At 43.3% G+C, this 15,606-nt stretch overlaps 1 protein-coding gene across 1 annotated transcript in view; it reads left to right on the plus strand.

The window, feature by feature from the left end:
• The window catches only part of LOC147748193 (intercellular adhesion molecule 5-like), a 136,291-nt gene that overhangs the window by 52,033 nt on the left and 68,652 nt on the right, over nt 1-15,606 (plus strand). The window contains exon 3 of the mRNA XM_086936393.1: nt 13,032-13,313. Within this exon, the coding sequence (XP_086792519.1) occupies nt 13,032-13,313 (282 nt within the window). The remainder of the gene's footprint in view (nt 1-13,031; nt 13,314-15,606) is intronic.

Below are 15,606 nucleotides of genomic sequence, written 5' to 3' on the forward strand. Positions count from 1 at the left end.
GCCTTAAACCATAGTTTTGTGTAGCAGGAACACTTTCCTGCACAAAAACTATGCTGACCACAATACAGACACCCTTGCACTATGGCACAAGGGTGCCTGAGATGGTGCAAGGATGCTGAAAGTGTGGCAGCACAGGGAAAGTGCTTCTTTGTGAATATGGCGCTATTCTGCTCTCTCCAGTTCATGCAACACAGTGCAGTAACTTTTCTTGCTGCCCTGCGTTGCATCAACTCTTTGTAAATCCGAGCCTAAAGGATTTGTCCAGGAGTGCAGGATTTTGAGCAGAGGTGCGGATTCAAGCCTACTTACTCAGTCCTAGGGTCCTTAAGTCTGGCTGCGAGGCCGCATTTCCTGGCCATGAAACAATTCTTGCCTAGAAGATGAGACACTTTTGAACAATGCATGCCTAGAAGATGAGACACTTTTGAACAATGCATGCCTAGAAGATGAGACACTTTTAAACAATGCTTGCCTAGAAGATGAGACACTTTTAAACAATGCTTGCCTAGAAGAAGAGACAAGACAATTTTAAACGATGCTTGCCTAGAAGATGAGACTATTTTAAACAATGCTTGCCTAGAAGAGGTGACTATTTTCTTTCCTCTCTGCTCTCCTTGTAATGATGAGGTCCGCAGACGAATAGTGATCATAAGTATAATTTATTATCATAAGCACCAACACATACGCTCCGTGGTGCAGAGCGCACAGCCCGCTGAACCTGCCACCAGCTGTCATCATTCCAGAGAAGAGAGCTGGTGACGTGGGCGCCGGGAGTACGGTGTCCTAGACGGGACAGATGTAATCACAACACATCCTCATCCTAGAGGGAGGGAAAGCAACCAGGGAAGGGAAGGGAAAGGGGAAGAGAGAATGTAGGAAAGAAGGAAAATAAAGGAAGAAAGTAGAGAGAAGAAAAAGAGAGAGAAAAGGGTGAGATTGGGGGAAAAGAACAACCAGTAAATGAGCTGCAATATTTTTCTAAACATGTGTGGTAAAAATACATTTCAATGCTACTCACAAACATAATCTGACAATTTTATGGGTGGTAATATTCTCCGTCCTGTTCTGCTGGTGGCTTGGTTCAAAGCACGGTTAGGAACCTATGGGGATGGTAACCTCCTACTTATTCTACTTGCACCTGTCCTACCCGGCTCACAGTGATTGGAAGAAGTACTGCCCAACTCAAGACTGGGAAACCCAGTGGTGTCGGATGCTTGTGGTTCTTCGGCAGTCTCTTCATCTGACCATTCAATACATGCCCTGCCTAAACCTTGTGTCTGTTCTTGGACCACGTTCTCAGGTCTCTCTGTTTTGTTTTTGCACTGTGACAGGGCAGAGAAATGCCACACTTTGCCATCGCTGAGCAAGGCTGAATTGCAATACACCTCCTGTACTACTTGTGGCTCTGTGTATCTATTGTTGCCCTTGCCAACATGTCCACTTCTCTTCACCCTCACAGTGTCCCCCACATCCAGAGTTACTGGTCTGCAACCATGTTTTTCATCATACCTTTCCTTGTAGTTCGCTTGTGCCAACTTCAATTCCTCCTCAACCTGCTCTGTAGACCAGATAACTCTTTTAGCTGCCTTGGCCCATCCCACATTATCTTTACACAAAGGTGCCCTGCCCCGCATAAGTTCAAATGGACTGTGGCCAGTCGTAATACATGGTGTGATACGATATGCCCACACCGTTTTACACACTTCCTGCCTCCATCTCTTGTTGTTGTTTTTGGCCAACTGAATAATCCCTTTTATGACTCTGTTGAACCTCTCCACCGCTCCATTGCCAGAGGGGTGGTACACTGATGTAGTTTTGTGACTCACTTTGTTTCTCAGAATATAATTTTTATAGGTGTCAGAGGTGAACTGTGGGCCATTGTCACTGACTATGGTTTTGGGAAGACCTTCCCGCGTGAAAACCTTGTCAAGAAATTTCACCACATTGACCGCATCAGGTTGTGTCAAGAACTTTACTTCCGGCCATTTGGAGAAGTGATCAATGAGAACAACCATGTACACTTGTTCCCCATTGTCCACTACCGGTCCCATGATGTCTATCCCTACTCTCTCCCACGGCATGGATGGGCAGGGTATGGGTTGCAATGATGGTCTAAAGGTCACTTGAGTTTTATCAGCATTTAGACATGAGGAGCAGTCCCTGACGACCCTTTCGACTTCCAAGCTCACCCCTGGCCACCAGTAACTGTTCTTAACTCTGTTCTTAGTTTTAGCTATTCCCAAAGGCCCCTCCTGGCAAATGTCCAGCATCCTTCTCCTTAGCGTGGTGGGTGGTACAACTTTTCCTCCCCTTAGCAACAACCCATCTTCATGAGATAGTTCATGTTTCACCTCCCAGAAGGGCTTTAGTCTCTCTGTTAAGGTACTCTTTGAGCCCCAACCTTTTTTTACCATTTCAATTACTTCACACACGTCTTGTCCTTGTCTTGTTCTACATTCCATTCCTCGTGTGAAATCCCTTCTAACTCTTTTCTCACACTGGCGACACTCTCTTCTTCACTTTCATCACACCTTTCACGTTCTGGCAATGGCATACGACTTAAAAAGTCCGCCACAACATTCTTTACCCCAGGTACACACTCCACAACATAATTGTATTCCAGCACTCTCATGGACAAACGCGCCAGCCTTGGTGATGCATTGTACAACCCTTTAGTAGTGAATACCTTTGTCAAAGGTTTGTGGTCGCTGTGAAGAATAACCCTGCCACCCCAGAAAAACTGCCTAAAGTGCTCTAGTGCCCATATGCACGCCAGTGCCTCACGTTCAATGACCGAATATTTCTCCTCACTCGGGGTCAAGGAGCGTGAGGCAAAGGCAATGGTACACTCCTTTCCATTGACATCTCTCTGGGATAGTACTGCACCCAATCCTTTGCAACTAGCGCCTGTTGTTATTACATTCTGAAGCATAGGGTCAAAACCTTGTAATGGAACGGTTGAGCATAGTTTCTTCTTCAACGCTGCGAAAGTACTGTGGCACTCATCATCCCATATAAACGTGTCCTTTTCCTTTAACAATTGCCTCAGTGGGTAAGTCTTGTGTGAGAAGTTCTTTATGAACTTCGCATAGAATTCAATCAATCCTAGGAAGGACCTTAGTTCCTCCCTGTTTTTTGGCTCAGGTGCATCGTTGATGGCTTCCAACAGCTCCTTCATGGGACAAATACCTTCTCCTGATATCTCATGCCCCAGGTAATTCACCTTGCGACATGCACGTTTTGTGCTCCGCCGTCAAGCCCTTTGCTGCCAGAGTTTCCAAAACTTGTTGGACCTTATCATCGTGCTCTTGTCGGGTTTTCCCCATGACGAGGATATTGTCCTGAAACGTTAGCAAGCCCGGAATGTCAGCGAAGATGTTCTGCATTAATCTCTGGAACATCGCGGCGGCTGATGCCAAACCAAAAGGGACTCTGTTGAAGCGATAGCGTCCAAATGGCGTCATGAATGTGCTGAGATTCTTACTCTCTCTGTGGAGAGGTACCTGGTGATAGGCGGCCTTCAAATCTATTATCGAGAACCACTTCACGACCTTGGTTTTGGCTAGCATCTCATTGATGCTCGGCAAGGGATACTGTTCCACCACGATGCTCCTATTAAGATCGCGCAGGTCGATGCACAATCTCATACTGCCACTGGCCCGTTTTGCCACGACTAAAGGTGCTACCCATTCCGATGCTTCCACTCATTCTATGACACCTTCCATGAGCAGTTTGTGAAGTTGTTCCTTCACCTCTTCCTTCACAGAAAACGGTAAATTGTGTACTTTGTGCATAACTGGTACAGCATCCTTCTTGAGTACAATTTTGTGCGTATCTCCCTTGAGTGCCCTTATCTTCTCATTGTAGACACCTGGGAATTTTTCCAACAAGCTTTACTGTAACTCTCACTATCATCCACTACCAGTACAGGGTCTGCTTTGCTGGGATCAAGTTTTATTCCCAGATCCCCTTGGTCCATCCAGCCCAAAACAGACGGTCCTACTGCTGACACATAGAGCTTGTAAACCGACTCTCTTCCTTTGAAAGCAAATTTCCTTCCTAAATCCACAGACTTCGATAGGGTCATTATAGAATGTCTTTATTTTTATGCCTGCTTTTTCTAGATGTTTTCCTAAATGCAGTGCAAACCTTTCCTTCCACACCTCATTATTTACTATCGTGTACGGAGACCCAGAGTCCGCTACTATGCTGATCTCAATTCCTCCTATTGTCATCTCACATACTGGCTTCCTGGTTCTTGACTTCTTTTCATTTACGACGCACTTCACACATTCATCTTCGATATTTAGTATGAACAGATTTTCCTCTTCGTCCTCAGTCGAGTCTCGATTATTACTTTCTTCACATTCCACCATTTTTATTTTGCCTGCATCCCGTCTATAGCATACTTTTTGGAAGTGCCCGACAAGGCCACAATTCGTGCACTTTGCACCTCGTGCTGGGCTTCTTCTGTCAGCTGCCATGTGATTTGTGCTCCCACATCTGTAACAGCGCCGTCTGTCACTGTATTGTGTTCTTCCTTGCACCGGTTTGTAGCTTTTGTAGGTCTGGCCTGTCTTGCTGTTTTTTTTAACATTAGTCACTTTATTTACTGTTCCTCCTTCCTTCTTCTCACTGTTTTCTGCAATAGCAGCTTTTGCACACCTTCCTGTTAGTTCCGCCTTCTTTGCAATGTCTACTATATTCTGTAGGGGGTATTCACCCTTTGCCCACAAGTTATCTTGGATGTTGCTGTTTTAACCCTGCATTGCAATTTAGTCCCTAATGAACTCATTGTGCAAGTCCCCAAAGCGGCAGTTTATCACCAAATATTTCAATGCCGAGACATAGTCATCATTTGACTCTTCTTTACCTTGTTTTCTATGGAAAAACTTGTACCTGTCCACACCCACGCACACAGTTGGCTTGTAGTAGGTGTTTAGGTCATCTATAGCGTTCTCAAACTCATCCTTTTTGCCTTCACCTCTTGTCTTTTTGTTAATGCTTTTGTACACCTTAATTCCCCCTGCTCCAAGACTATGTAACAGTTTTTTGTACTTTTTTTCTGCCTTAAATTCATCATCATCCTCAAAGTTTGAAATGTAGTTTAAGAAATACACAGACAGCCCAGAAGGACGTCTGGAGTACCGACGGACAGAGCGGTGCTCCGTTTTACCTGCGCTGTGGCCAGGTGAAGGGGGGCAACATTCTCCTACAAACTGGGAGAATTTCAGGTGACATTTACTTTGTTTTTCACTTTTATCACTATACTTAGCAGTAGCAGACTAGGTCCTGATGAAGCAGTAAGGTGACCCATGGGCCTGAGGTAAACTGCAGAAACATGTCGACCACTTTTTACATCTGGGTAGTTATTTGTTAACACTACCATATGCACTGTTTTTATCGTTGAGAAATGGGAGGTGTCCATTAAAATTATTTTCCTCCTTCTTACTCAATTTTAGATATTTTCACTTTATACACTTTTTGGTTTACACCATTTAGCACTGCTATTCAGCTACCTCCTGATACCTAGTACATATCACATCATAGACACTTTGGGATTGACGTGTAAGATTCGGCTAAGTCTGGCCAAATCTCGCACTGGGTACTCTGTTTCCCATGTACTAAACGAGGGTTCCCAAATGATGTAGGGCGGTACAGGTTGGGATTCTGATGGGATCTCTCTAAGCATTGAGAGGGGACCCAGTGACAGATTTCGCTATTTATCAGCTACAGGTGAGATCACCACTTGACAAGACACATACCACTCACCACTTTCTGACCCCTTGCTACTCATTAGTTGGTATTCATAGAGTTGTTAGGGCTGTAGCATTGGTGGTCGTTAAATATTCCCTTGGACCCCCTTTCTTTGTTATAAATATTGTTTAAGAAATACTCCCTCCATTCCTCCCATTTCACTTCTGGTTCTCTTTTTCCTGGGAGGAACGCCTGAGGTGGTGTTAGGTATCCTGAAGCCATGTGTCTTCTCTTTTATTTTAGTCCCTAGTACACACTGGCTGTATCTTCCTTCACTTCCTCATGTAAATATATTTTTGACCTGCTGGAGGCAGTGTTGCGCTGTTAATTTACTCTTTCTCACATTAAGCTTTGTGTCTTGTATGATAAATCCCCGTGTATGCTTTCCTCTTATTTTTTTTTTTTTTTTTACTTTGTGTGGATGTTATCTATATAAACACACTTTGTCAATCCACAGCGTGAATGTACTTTTTTTTTTTTAACAGGTCCCTGTTGCACAAATAATTCCTTTTTTTTCCTCTTAATTTTACATATCCTTCGTTTGCCGGCAAAGCATTTGTTTGGCCTTCAAAATGGCCGCCTGCGCGTGATGTAGACGCGCTGATTCTGTCAGCTGTGGAGCCCTACCTCAGAGATGCGCGCGCAGCTGTCAATTGACAGTTTTACGATGATATAACACAGCAGTTGGTGAAGCCGCCACGAACGCCTCTCCTCAGATTCACTTTGCCCAATGATACTGCTTTTTTCCCCGCTCACAAAATGTTTTAGATATCACTTATTTTCCATTTTACACACTCTTCTTTGTTCCCCAGGATTTTCCTCTCACAGAGTTTTTTCTTTTCACTCCTTAATATTAAGATATTCACTCACCAGGAATTTTTGCTGGATTTTCTTCGTTAAAATTTCTTCTTCTTTCTTTTTATGTATCTTTTCAATTTCTTTCACTTCAGCTACTCTGATATGAAGTCCATTTACATTTTCCCTTCTCACGCTGTTCAATGTGGGTCTGAGTGTTGGTGCCTCGTCTCCAACTTTGTAATGATGAGGTCCGCAGACGAATAGTGATCATAAGTATAATTTATTATCATAAGCATCAACACATACGCTCCGTGGTGCGAGGCGCACAGCCTGCCGAGCCTGCCACCAGCTGTCATCTGTCAACATTCCAGAGGAGATAGCTGGCGACTTGGGCGCCGGGAGTAGGGTGTCCTAGAAGGGACAAATGTAATCACATCGCTCCTCCTTCCATTTCACCCGACCGTTTCTTGGTGTAACTCGCTTTAGTCCTGTCAATACTAATGACTTTGAGGTTTATTGTAGCTAAATATTTTTGTCTAACTTTTTGTAGCAGTGTTTCCTCATACTCATAATTCTTTGTTTAAATTAACATAGTTTAAAAAACTTTAAAAAAAGGTGTACCTCCTTTGCATGTTGTGTGGTTTAGAAATCACCAGTAAACAGCACAAAATCCTATGTAATCTGTCCATGGCACAAAGAGACCACGGATACAGAACATGTTCTAGGGCATGTGTGATGCTACAAAAGTGGTTTGAGCTGAGACAAACCTACATACCTTTTAACACCACCTCAGCTACCATCAAGGTGCTCTGAGGTGGCTAGAGTTTAGGGCGGGCATGGGGAGCCAAAAGCAGCCCTTCCAAAAATGCTCAAACCCGCCCGCTCCTTGCATCTCTTCACACAGCCGTGGCCGGGCAGGTAAGAAAGGTGGGGCCAGGGATTGCCAGAGATGACGCAGAGGGAAAATTAAATAAATAATTAATTATCTCTCATGGTTGTCCCTCCATATCCCCCCAACCCGGCCCCATCGCTCTTACCTGCACGGGCCGTGGCTGTGTTCACGCAATATCTCTCTTTTTCCATGCATACATTCGCTCATTCCCTTCTTTCTTTCCCTCTCTCTTCTCCCTATCTGATTGCTTTCTGTCTACTTTCCTCCTCCCTCCCCCTCTTTCTCTGTCTTGAATCCTTCCTATGCCTGCGGCAATTAACCTGGTGAGCTGAGAAAGTGAGAAGCGCTTCCGGAGTGCTTCCCTGCTCCACAAAGTGGTCTCCAGAGGCTGCTTTATGCGATCCCCAAAGTAAAGTAAAAATTGCAAGACACTCTGATGTTGGCATTCTCTTGCAGGGCGTTGGTATTCTGATGAAAGTCAGATTTAGAAAAGTAGGCATAGCGAATATAGATTAATTAAATGTTAACTTGAAGAATGGCCAATTATAAAGAATAAATTAGAGAAAATTTATATTTTACTGTGTTAGTCTTGAATCCCCGGATCAGAAGGGATCGAAAAAAGCTTGGAAATTGCTTACAATTTCGATTACAATAGGAACAGTAATAACAATTAATTTATAAAACATAGGAAGAACATTTTGGGGCAATAAAAGAAACAGTTTGCAGTGGTATGCCTTCAATACCTAACTCCTCCAGGAAACAAGAATAGGGGGTAAGTGATGAGGACGAGATAGAGGACCAAAGACAATAATGAAGGGATAAAGGGGAGATTAGAGGAAGGGAGTGCAAAAGAGAAGGAAAGGAAGATTAAGGGCGTAAGGTAGTATAGGTTTGACAAAACGCGAAACACAAAGAATAAGTGTTCATAAATGTCTGGAAGTGTAAAACAAGAGAGCAAGACTGGCCAAGAGAATATGTGAGGAAATGGCTGGGGAAATGAGGGTAAAAGGGAAAGAGGGCAGAAGTTCTCCATTCTGTAAAACAATAGCGAATATAAAATAAAACAATACCAGCAGGGTATCTTTGAGATCGTAGCATAACCATGGGCAGATCAAACAATTCTGACCTGACCAATGAAAGCATTTTTTTTCTACTTGAATTTGGAATGCCACCTTGTCAGTGTAGGAATTGGTGAGGCTGGCATTTGTCTGCATGATATAAGATGTTTCAGCAGCTATAGCGATATTAAAGAGCCTTCTTCAGGATATAAGCCATCAGAGAAATGTATGTACTTTGAATGAGACCATCAGGGGAACAGATGCATATAATAAATTAGGAGATCCCTCCTAACATCTGTAAACGTGGTTTCTGCTCCTCGTGTGAAGAAGTCAAGGGAAACAACTCTGGTAAAATTAACTCTTGGTTTCTATGAAACAAGGAGTTCATTTTTGGGGTAAAAGGAGTCAACAGTCTAAATACTACACTGTCCTGGAAAATTTTACAGTATGGGTGTGTAGAAGAAAGGATCCAAAGTTCACCAACCTCCTCGCTAATGTAATGGCAAATAAAAAGAACACTTTTAAAGGTAAATATCTCAAATCAACCTCATCGAGAGGTTCAAAGGGAGGTCCAACTCAAACTTCTAAAACTAGTTCTAAATCCTATGTTGGAAATTGCTTATGGAGAGCAAGATTGATGTTAGAGAGACCCTTAAGCACTAGATCTTCCTTATCTTTTAAATTTCCCCAGCTTCTGAAGTCTTTAATGGTAGCCCATCAAATACTCAATAAGGATACCGTCAGGCCTGTAGTTGCTCAATCTTTCGAAACTTCTAGACCCTGATCCATTGTTAGACCCATAGTTGTTCCATCTCCCAAAATGTTATAACCTGAACAATACTAGCCTTTGTTCAGCTTAACATCTTTTTCCTAAACCAGACTGAGATGGACCTACAATGCTTATTTCAGAAACCTTGCGTTGTTCACTGCAGCAAAAAGCTCAACTGCAAGCAACCTCAATCTCTTGACTAGTTGATTGTAAATTCGGGATGTTGAGAAAAGAGGTCTGATAAAGGGATCACCTGACTCAGGTTGTCTGCTACAGAGTTCTTGACCCCTCTCTGCATATGAATCACCACTAAAGATTTCAAAGTTGTCTGAACTCAGTTGAACAGACTATCTGAGACCATTTCCAAAGGGTGATATCTTGTTCCCCCCATCTGTTGATAAATGCTTTGGCTATGATATTGTCCATCTATATCAGAAGATTTCTTCCCTAGACCAAACTGGGCAATTTCTTTAAGACCTGTCTATGCCCTCTAGATCCCTCCAATTAGAAGAATTCGGACTTTGAGCTAGGGACAGCAGCCCTGGTTTTGTCTGGTACTTAGCCAGGCTTTCCAAACTGGCAGACTTGCATCTGTAGTGATACTCACTACCAGATTCGGATATAAAATAAGTCCCTTCTTTATATTCTCATTGTTCAGTGACCAAGAAAGTTCCTCTTTCATCAGTTGAGTAATTCGTACTCTCTTGTTCAGATCAAGAGTGATCAGAGACTAATTTTTTCAGCAATAACCTCATCAACCAGTGCAGATGGAATCTGGCCCAGGGGAGCAGAAAGATTGTGGCGGATAGGTCTCCCTGGACCTGCATAAAAGATGGTAGTTTATGTGCCTTTTGAGCCATAAGATACTTTATCTGAGGCTTGATCTTCAAGATGAGATTCTTTGGAATAAAAACAATGGCCAGAGCTGTTTGAAACATTGCTCTGATGAAACACAGATCTTCTCTAGGTAACACACTTGATTTATTCCAGTTGGCTAAAAAGCTGTGGTTTTGCAAGACAGAGAGAAGTCTTTCTGTATGAAGCAATATCTGTTCCTCTGGCATGCCCTGGACCAACCAATCATCCCAATACGGATCAACGTGGATTCCATCCTTGTGAAGAAGAAAACCTGGAGGGGCTACATTTTCATAATAACTCTTGGGGATGATTTTGAAGGGTAGAACCCTGAACTGAAAATTTCAGTTTTCAAAGACGAATGTCCGAAATTTTTGATCAGACTCTCTGATGGGGATGTTCAGATAGGGGTCTTGCAGATCTACTGAACTCAGAATATCTTCTTTGTTGACCATAGGAATTACAGCCTACAAAGTTACCAACCAAAAATGGGTAGTTTTGACTCAGGTATTTGCCCATTTCAAGTATAGTACTGGTCTAAAGACCCTGAAAACTGCTACAAACTAACCTATTGGGCACCTCTGCACCCTACCCAGAAAGGTAACCGGCACAGCTCTTCGTGGCCTCAATCTGATTGTGGAGCCGCACACCACCTTTCACCTGTACACGCAGCCTCTGCCACCCATGAGCCAGCCGAACAACATCTCTGCCACATAGGAAGGTGCTCTTAGCTGCCACCACCATTCAGCAACAAACTGCATATTCACTAGTGTTCCTTCATCACCATCCTGCCCCACAGAGATGTCCAGTCCGAAAAATATTGCCCAAACCTCTCTGGCAAGACTTCACATAAACTTCCAGTTCTGAGTTATATCAGCAAGGGTCTGTCACCACTGTCAGGTAGGGTGATCAAAAGAGAAAACAAACAGGAGGCGTGGTGGAAGAGAGGAGATTGTATACGTTTAATTGGAAGGAGTGGGGTTCTGTTGATGTAGAACTGCCTAATATTGTTAGGAATTGAAGCGAGGTAGTGAGGAGGAGGTAAGTGATCCATAACCAGAATTATATTTCATTATTTTGCGTATGTTTCAACTTGAGATGTTTTATGCACTTTGAACACACAAGTGTTTGTGTTTTTGGTCTAGAGTTAAGAAAAAATGGATGCACCTTTTATGTATGGCTCCATTGTTGAAACAGTGATTTTATTTCCTGATTGAAGCATTACTGAACTGATTAATTCCTCCAGATCATACACTGTAATCAGAGCTATATGGGTGCAGGGCCTCTCAGGGGCGAGTTTCTCATGGATTTGAGTTTAGACTATTATTTATTTATTTTTGAAATTTGTAAAGCGCAAACAAATGCCCTTGGGCGTCTCGCTTAGAACTGCGACCATTACAATGAGCAGTTTCCTCTCATCTTGGGACAGCCGACCCATGGTTCCTCTTCTATTTTGCTTAGGCTCTGCTTTGGGGATAGGTGGCGGGTGGTGATAGGCAGTACCACATTGGGGCTATATCGCCACTATTTTGCATGCATTATATCGCATGACAATAGTTTAGAATTCGCTACATCGACCCAACCACTAAATTGCAGGGTAAGTATAATCGGTGAACATAACAGTTAATAGGGTTAGGTAAAGGACATTATGTTAAAAATAGTAATCACATACTCATTATGACAATGTATTTGTAAGCAATGCATTTAATGCAATATTATTGCATATTAATATCCTTCACCTTGCTATATTGTCAAAGAAATAAACATACAACCTGGGTATGAGATCAGCCCTAGCATCTTAGGACACGTATAGGGGTGGGTGGATCTCGTGGAATTTGACTCCACAGAATTCTGCAGAGTTACAAAAATCTTCAGGAGATTCCGCTGGGTTCCGCCAATGGGCGGAAATAAGCATGTTGCACTGCTCATGCTGACATTTAGCGGCTGGTGCACGTTCTGTGGTGAAAAATCAGCTCAAACAGCAGCACGTGGTGCACCAGAGAGCACAGCTACTCAAGTTCAATTTGCTGGCACTTGAGTAGATTTTCTACTTGAGCAACAGCCTTCTTACTGCAAACGGTTGTGACCTTCCAGATTGGAAAAATCTCGCGGATGTCCTCCTAGAGACAGAAAATCTTGCTAGGGAATGCCAAATCTCGCTCACTCTTACCAACTTACCTTTTTGGTGCATGCAAAAGAAAACATTCTGACACACCGATTAATGGAATTTAGTTAGAACTCCTCACTACACAAATAACGCAGAGTCTGCAAAACTCTGCCAATTCCACAGCAGAACTGAATATTTCGCCCCCCCCCCATTAGACACAGCTCACTCTTCCTGCTCATGGTCGTCCCCCTACTATCATGCACTAGGCGCAGGCAGGAGGGAACCAGTGATGGATGATCGATGGGTGAGAAAACTGAGTGTAACATGCTGGTCAGATTTTAATTAGAGGGCGCGACAAGCATTATTATTTGGCTTATTCTATTTAAAGTCACCCCCTTTCGGATCAGTCCTGCATATTACATTCAATAAAATGCTTTGCAGAGAAAGAGTAATTTGGAGTGTCATGACAGGAAAATATATACTCTTAATTTGAATGAAATTTAGTGTAAAATGTTGGCTTAACTCTACAACAAATGAGTGCCCCATTAAAAATGTGTGTAAACAGATATTGTTTTTCATTAACACTGGCAATAGTCATACACTAACTCATAGAGTAGATGATAAATTGTTTTGCTGGTTTGATAACTGGTGTACTTTGGAACATGCAGGGAGAGTGAAATTAATTATCACACCTGCAGAAATCATAATGTGGGATTGATGCCAGTCTTCCATTCTCTCATACTTCTCTGCTTACTCAATTTTATACTGCAATGTGTTTTTCGTTGTCTGCCACAGGTTTACCGGAAGACCCCAAAATTGACGTCCCAGGTGTCATCGAAAAAGGGTCGAATGTCACCATCAAGTGTAAAGTGGCCAATGCTTTCCCCATTGAGGAGACACAGATAGAGCTGATACTGAAAGACGAGGAGCTGACTAACACGACGGAACTCAGGAATGGTGATGTTAAAAGTGCAGAAGCAGTGGTGCTGGCTGCTGAACCGGGGAATTATTCACTGGAGTGCGTAGCGAGTGTTGGTGATATTGTCAAAACAGTAAAGAAAGAACTCCTCATCTTCAGTAAGTACACCTGGACCACTGTGTTCGAGGGAACTATGAACATGGGCACTGAGCTATAATGCCCTAAAGCTGAGGCTTTTGATTTCTTTTTGTAAAACTCTTCGCTAACTGAGAGTAGATAATGACAAGAGCTCAAACTTCAGTCCAAAAATAAGGGTAAAGGCAACCAGATCACAAGATGATAGGGGAACGAAGTCCAGCCAGGGCCATGGGTACCAGGAAACCCAAGGGTAGCAGTGTACTTTATAAATAAAGTATATCATAACATCAACGGCCCTCCTCACCTATTTACTCAGCAGTTCTTCGCAATTAATATTAGAGGTGGTTGAGCAATGCAGAGTATGAACTAAATCTATTTATCTAAACAGCAACCTTATACTTAGTAGATGTATAGCCCGTAAGGAAATGATGAAGACCATCACCCAGCGGCTGTGCCCCTTCCATCTCATAAGTGTTCTACCCATCTTATTCCGGGCTAGCATGGATTCAAAACACTTTAATCTGCAGCTGTAACAACTGTTTGCAGAAACCCTCTGTAGCTTCCTGGCAAAACTACACTCATGATGGAAAGCGCCAGCATCCATAGGTGGAAACGAGAGTTAGTGAAATGGGCAAGGTGCGAGGGCAGAATCTTGCTCAAAAATGCGAGAAAGGGCCTGGGCAGGGTGGAGAGGGCTCAGGCGTGGGAGGTGCTGATGGAAGAAATGAGGAATGATGACCCTGGGTCTGAAGGCAGCACCCCTCAGGGACCATTGCGACAGTGGAGTCCCCAGAGGCAGAATCAGGAGGAGGAAATAGAGCAGGTACCAGGAGATGAGAATCCTTAGAAGCCTTCGATCTGAGGGGGGGGGGGGGTGGAACCAGAAGGGAACGACAGGGCGATGCAGAAATACAAGCGGCAGCGGAAGCGATTGATAATGCCCGAACTGCGACCCTAGGAGACAGCAGTGCGGGGGTTGGGTGGAGGGTAGTTGGGTTTAAGCTTAGTTGGGGGGGAATGGGGAGGGGGGAGCTAGAACAATGAATAGAACTGGTTACGAATGGAATGACAAGTTAATGGATATTGTCAGGAACAAAAATAATGCAAATTCGCTCAACACATGTAAGGAAGGTATAACGAGATAAAACAAGACTGCAAATTGTATCCCTGTAAAGATGATAGAGTGATGAAAGTGACGTATGGAAAAAGCAATAACATTTGTTCAAAAATGGGTGGTTGGCCCTACAGTTCCTGGCCCCAAAATCTCTGGTGCAACCGTAAGTTCTTGTCATTCATGATATTTGATTGGCGGTATAAAATAGATTTCAACTCTGTAAGTAGTACAAAACCAGCTTCTTTATTCCAATTCAAGGTGATCTGGCAATAACACTGCCCACTATGAGCTGGCAGGCCCTGCCTCCACTTCCGCTGTCAAATGTCTGAAACCTCGTGGCCAACACATTCTGCAAGATCATCGTCCAGTGTGCCATTACTCAATGCGCTACACCACGCCCCTCTCTTTGTACACAGCACAGCAAAACCACTACTTCAACAGCATAGCCCATGGCTCAATTAACACACACCTCCGGTCCTAATTAGTCTAATGAAAGCGTAACTCCAGCATTGCAGCTCATGCATCCTCACTGTGACATCAACACAACATACCTCTCTCCTTGTGCAGCACAAAAAATATTAATACAGTAGCATAGCTCATGGGCATCTTATACACCATACACCACACACCATCCACCATACAGTACAATTGCAGTTTCATAGCTTTTGGCACAACCCCCTACTTAACCCTGCAAAAGCACAACTGCAGTATCAGAGTTCACACATCATTGTTTCACCCATGCAGACACATCACATACTGCTTTCTACCTGAAAAATAAAAAGCACAGCAGCAACATCATACTCATGATACACAGAGGTACCTTAGCTTAATTCCTACAGAACACAACGAAAGCACAACTGCAGTGTCATTGGTGATAGTAAACCGAAATACCACACACCCTCCTTTTTACACAATACAGCAAACTGCAGTATCATCTTTCACAAAAGACCAAAATACAGCACATTCGCCTTAAACAACACAGTAAACCACACCAGCAGTAGCAAAGCTTACTACATCATCCTTCATCAAGATAGACACACCTAGCTGATTTCCATTTGTAGGTCTCGGTTTTGACAACACAGCTGTGAAAGAGAACTCTTGCTTCTAATGTCCATTTAGCAAAAGTTAGGCCCTCCCCATTCGAACTGTTGACTTTTTTTGGACCAGCCTCCATGAGCCATTGACTTGAGGATTAGTAA

This window comes from Lissotriton vulgaris, chromosome 1_1 (assembly GCF_964263255.1).
Source record: "Lissotriton vulgaris chromosome 1_1, aLisVul1.2, whole genome shotgun sequence".
NCBI lineage: Eukaryota > Metazoa > Chordata > Amphibia > Caudata > Salamandridae > Lissotriton > Lissotriton vulgaris.